Below are 4,159 nucleotides of genomic sequence, written 5' to 3' on the forward strand. Positions count from 1 at the left end.
GAGGATCTAGGTGCTGAGAGCGCCCCCCTTCCCCTCCCCCTACCCCTACCCCTCCCCTCCCCCCCCCCCTCCCCCTACCCTCCCTTACCCCCCTCCCCTCACCCATTGTCCACACACAGACCGAGGGACGCCTCTCGCTAGAGGCTGCGTCGCAACTGCTGGAGACGGCGCGCGAGGTGCTTTCGCGTGAGCCCAACTGCGTGCCACTGGAGGCACCCATGCACATTGTGGGCGATATCCATGGCCAGTTCTACGACCTGCTGCACATGTTCGACTCGCTTGGCCTGCCGCCGAAGCGCAAGTATCTGTTCCTTGGCGACTACGTCGATCGCGGCATCTACTCGACAGAGGTCGCCATCCTCCTCCTCGGCCTCAAGATCCGCTACCCGGAGCATGTCACCCTCATCCGCGGCAACCACGAGTCGCGCGCCATGGCCGCCTACCACTCGATGAAGACCGAGACGTTGTACAAGTACTCGGAGACGACGTACAACGAGTTTATGGAGGCTTTTGACGCGCTCCCCGTCGCTGCAACCGTCGCCGGCCCCGCCGGCACCTTTCTCTGCGTCCACGGCGGCCTCTCGCCGGCCGTCAACACCATCGAAGCCATCAATGCCCTGGCTCGTTTTGGCGAGGTCCCGGCCTCGGGTCCGCTGTGCGACCTGATGTGGTCCGACCCGGTCCCGGACGCCACCGCCACCGGCCTCTCGGGCTCGCAGCTCCGCCAGTGGAAGGAGATCACCTTTGAGTTCAACGAGCAGCGCGGGTGCTCGTACCGCTACGGCCGTCGCGCCGTTCGCGACTTTCTCACCGCCAACGGTCTCGTCGGTATCATCCGCGCCCACGAGGTCCAGGAGAACGGCTACAATGAGCATCGCTTCCGCGAGGAGGCCGAGGACGACCCGCTCTCGCCTTTCCCGCTCGTCACCACCGTCTTCTCCGCCCCCAACTACTGCGAGATGTACGACAACTCGGCCGCTGTCGCCCTCTACGACGGCACCACCCTCGAGTTTGTCTCGTACGAGTGCGTCGAGCATCCCTTTGGCCTCCCCGACTACATGGACTCGCTCAACTGGTCGCTGCCGTACGTCATGGAAAAGGTCACCCAGTTCTTTGCCGTCTCGCTCAAGCTCATCGAGGGCGACTCGGACTCGGACTCGGACGACGACGAGCCCATGCAGACCGACGCCGGCCCGGCCAGCCCAGTCTCGCGCAAGGCCTCTGCAAAGGCCCTCCGGGACGCCGCCCGCGCCGCCGCCGCCCGCAAGCGCGCCAACCAAAAGGCCGCCGCAGAGGCGCCCGAGCCCGCAACCGCTCCCGACACTGCAGCCTCGGAGCCTCCGGCCTCTTCGGCTGCTGCCTCGGCTGCTGGCACTCCGGGCTCCTCTGCAGACGACGCGTCCGCGCCCGAGGGCGACGACGCTGCTGCCTTCCGCTCCCGCACCTCGCGCGTCCGCACCCGCAAGCGCCCGGCCATGCGCCAGCGCTCCTCGTCCAACATCTGTAACGAGACCATTCGCACCCGCCGTGCCTCGATGAACACGCTCCTGCGCCGTGCAGAGAAGCTCCGCGAGCGCAACATGCGCCTCCTCGTCGCCGCCAACGACGACGACGACGACGACGACGACGACGCTGCAGATGACACTCTCTCGCGCTTTGAACGTGCACTCCGCAAGGACTCGAAGCGCGAGTACCTCCGCCCGCTGCAGCGCCACTACACTATGTAAAGCACGCTCTGCGCCCGGCAACCCGCCCCCGCTCTTTACTACTTACTGTCCCCGCCGCAGGATCGACGCCCGCGAGTCGGGCTTGGTCGGCGGATGCGAGGCCCGGACCGTCGTCTTGCGCTTCTTGAACTTCCCGCCCTTCCCGCCGCCCTTCCCGCCGCCCTTCCCGCCGCCGGTGTTTCCACCCGCATTCGCGCTCTCGCCGTCGGGCTCCTCGGGGCCGAGCAGGTCGCGGATGCGGGCATCGACGCCGTCGCGCTTGCGCTTCCGCGACCACTCCGAGTGCGCGGCAAGAACAACAGGGTAACGTGAGGGAAGAAGGTACGGCGGACGGACAATGGTGATGCCGGTCGGCGGGTCGGTCGGCGCCTGCTTCCGGCTCACCTCGCGGACGCCGCTGCCGACGGTCTCGGCCGACTCGAGGGTGAACGCGCCTTTGCGGAGGTCAAAGAGGAGCTCACGCGAGGCGACAGGCAGCGCTGGCGCTGCCGTAGAAGACGGCGGCGCAGAGGAGGTGCTCGCCGCCGGCCGCGCTGTGGCAGCTGGCGGCGGCGGTGGGCGCCCGGTGTGGACCAGCGCCCCTGCAGGGCCGCGGATAACCGGACCAGAGACGTCAAAGTAGAGCCTCGCTGCTGTAGCCTGCGCATCGGCGGCGCGTGCCGCCGGCGCCAGCGGGCTCGGGTACTCTCCGAGAGGGAGGGTGAGCGTGATGTGTGCGATGGCGTCAAGGAGCGAGCCGCGGATGGCCACGCCGTGCTGCCGGAGGACGGCGCAGATGGCCGTCGCCGCCGTCCACCGCGCCTTAGCCTCAGCAGCCTTGGCGGCCTTGGACGGGCGCCCGCGTTTGCGCTTGATGGGGTCCGGGTTGAGGACTCGCGCCACCGCCGCCGCCAGCTTGCTGCCGACCAGCCGCGGCGCCATCTCCATCAGCGCCTTGGCGCCCTTCTCCTCACCGTTGGTCACTGCCTTGCCGAGCGTCTCGGCATCAACAACCACGCCCGGCGGACCGAGGCCGGCGATAGAGAGCGGCTCGGCGCTTCGCCGCGCCGCTGCCGCCGCCGTCGGCCCGGACTTGACCACGCCGCCAGCCGGCGACGGGACTGTCGGCGAGTCAGGCACTCGCTGCGCCGCCGCGGGCGTGCCCGAGTATGTGCCCCCACCAGCGCCATACGCACCGGCAGCAGCAGCAACAGCAGTGCCACTAGAGCCGGCCGCCGCCGACGACGTCATCGTCGGCGGCGGCGGGAGCGGAAAGATCTCCTCGGGCGTGGCGAGGCGGAACATGGTGGGTGAGGAGAATCCGTCGACCTTGCGGAACAGATCCCGCCCGGCGACCTTTGTGTATGCCAGCACGTCGGCGACCGAGGCGGTGAGAGCGGCGAGTGAGGGGTAGGCGGCCTTGTTTCCCCGCTTGCCCGAGTAGATGGGGAAGCGGTCACTCAGGCGCTTTGCCACATCCATCGAGGTGGCATGGCCCTCGGCGAGCAGCGCCGCGGTGACTCGAGGCAGAGCCGCCGGAGCATTTCTCGGCTCTGTGGTATCGGCAAGGACAGAGCGGAGGGTACACGCCGGGCACGACCAGGTATCTGCCGCCATAGACGAGTTGGGCAGGAGCGAGTTGAGAAGCGGGAGGACGTGTGTGGCGAGGCATCCTGGATGGTATGCCCGTGGGCATCGTGAGCATGGGAGCCAATGAAGGGGGCACTGCAGATCATTGCCTTTGCCCGACGGATGGTGCGGCGGTGGTGAGCTCGACGCCCGAGTGCAGAGGGTGCAGTTCCCGCTGTGCCAGAGGCTGCCACGGACGAGGTACGCCTCGTACGTTGATGACGGGCGGGAGAGCCATGACATGGGTTGGCGTGCTGGGTGGCAGTGGTGGTGGTGGCGGTGGTGGTGGTGGTGGTGGTCGTGGTGGTGGTGGTGGTGGTGGTAGGGAGAGGGGGTGTGGGGAGAGGGGTGGTGGTGGTGGTGGTAGTGGTAGTGGTGGTGGCTGTCCCGCGTGATGGCCTCGCCTCGCCTCATTGGCGGCTGTGGTCCAGATTGGCCACCACGGCAGAGCGCATGGCGAGTCTTTCGGCCATGGAGCAGCATGAGGAGGGATGATGAGACTAATCGGGGTGGGTGGGTGGGTGGGGGGGGGGGGGGAGGTAAGGGGAGATGAGGGCTATGTATGCTGGCGATGTCTCTGATCGGTGCACTGGCCTGCACTGGCCCGGACACGGTCTGGCTTGCATGCATCGTCCTCCTTACGGTCTCTGATTTATGTCATCGCAACACAGCCAGCCAGCTAACTCATTGATTAGCTTCCTTGGATGCACTCAGCCGAGCCTTGACCTTCTTTGCGCGCTCCATGCTCGCCTTCCGCCGCACATCGTTCTACTCTCGATCGCCATCAGTGCCTGCCAACATCGCCATCACCCCCCCCCTCCCCC

The 4,159-nt window shown here is 67.5% G+C and overlaps 2 protein-coding genes across 2 annotated transcripts in view; one reads left to right on the plus strand and one right to left on the minus strand.

Annotated features, from left to right (window-relative positions):
* AMSG_09550 (serine/threonine-protein phosphatase 2B catalytic subunit 3) overlaps positions 1-1,744 on the plus strand; it is a 2,213-nt gene extending 469 nt beyond the window's left edge. The window contains exon 2 of the mRNA XM_013898663.1: positions 120-1,744. Coding sequence (XP_013754117.1) covers positions 120-1,727 — 1,608 coding nt within the window. The 3' untranslated portion in view covers positions 1,728-1,744. The remainder of the gene's footprint in view (positions 1-119) is intronic.
* Positions 1,745-1,769: 25 nt separating this feature from the next.
* AMSG_09551 (uncharacterized protein) lies at positions 1,770-3,578 on the minus strand (the record flags this gene model as incomplete). The annotated part of the gene is made up of 1 exon (XM_013898664.1): positions 1,770-3,578. The coding sequence occupies one exon, from the start codon at positions 3,576-3,578 to the stop codon at positions 1,770-1,772; it is 1,809 nt and encodes a 602-aa protein (XP_013754118.1).
* Positions 3,579-4,159: the final 581 nt, after the last annotated feature.

The sequence above is a fragment of the Thecamonas trahens genome (genome assembly GCF_000142905.1).
Source record: "Thecamonas trahens ATCC 50062 unplaced genomic scaffold supercont1.52, whole genome shotgun sequence".
In the NCBI taxonomy this organism is placed as follows: Eukaryota; order Apusomonadida; family Apusomonadidae; genus Thecamonas; species Thecamonas trahens.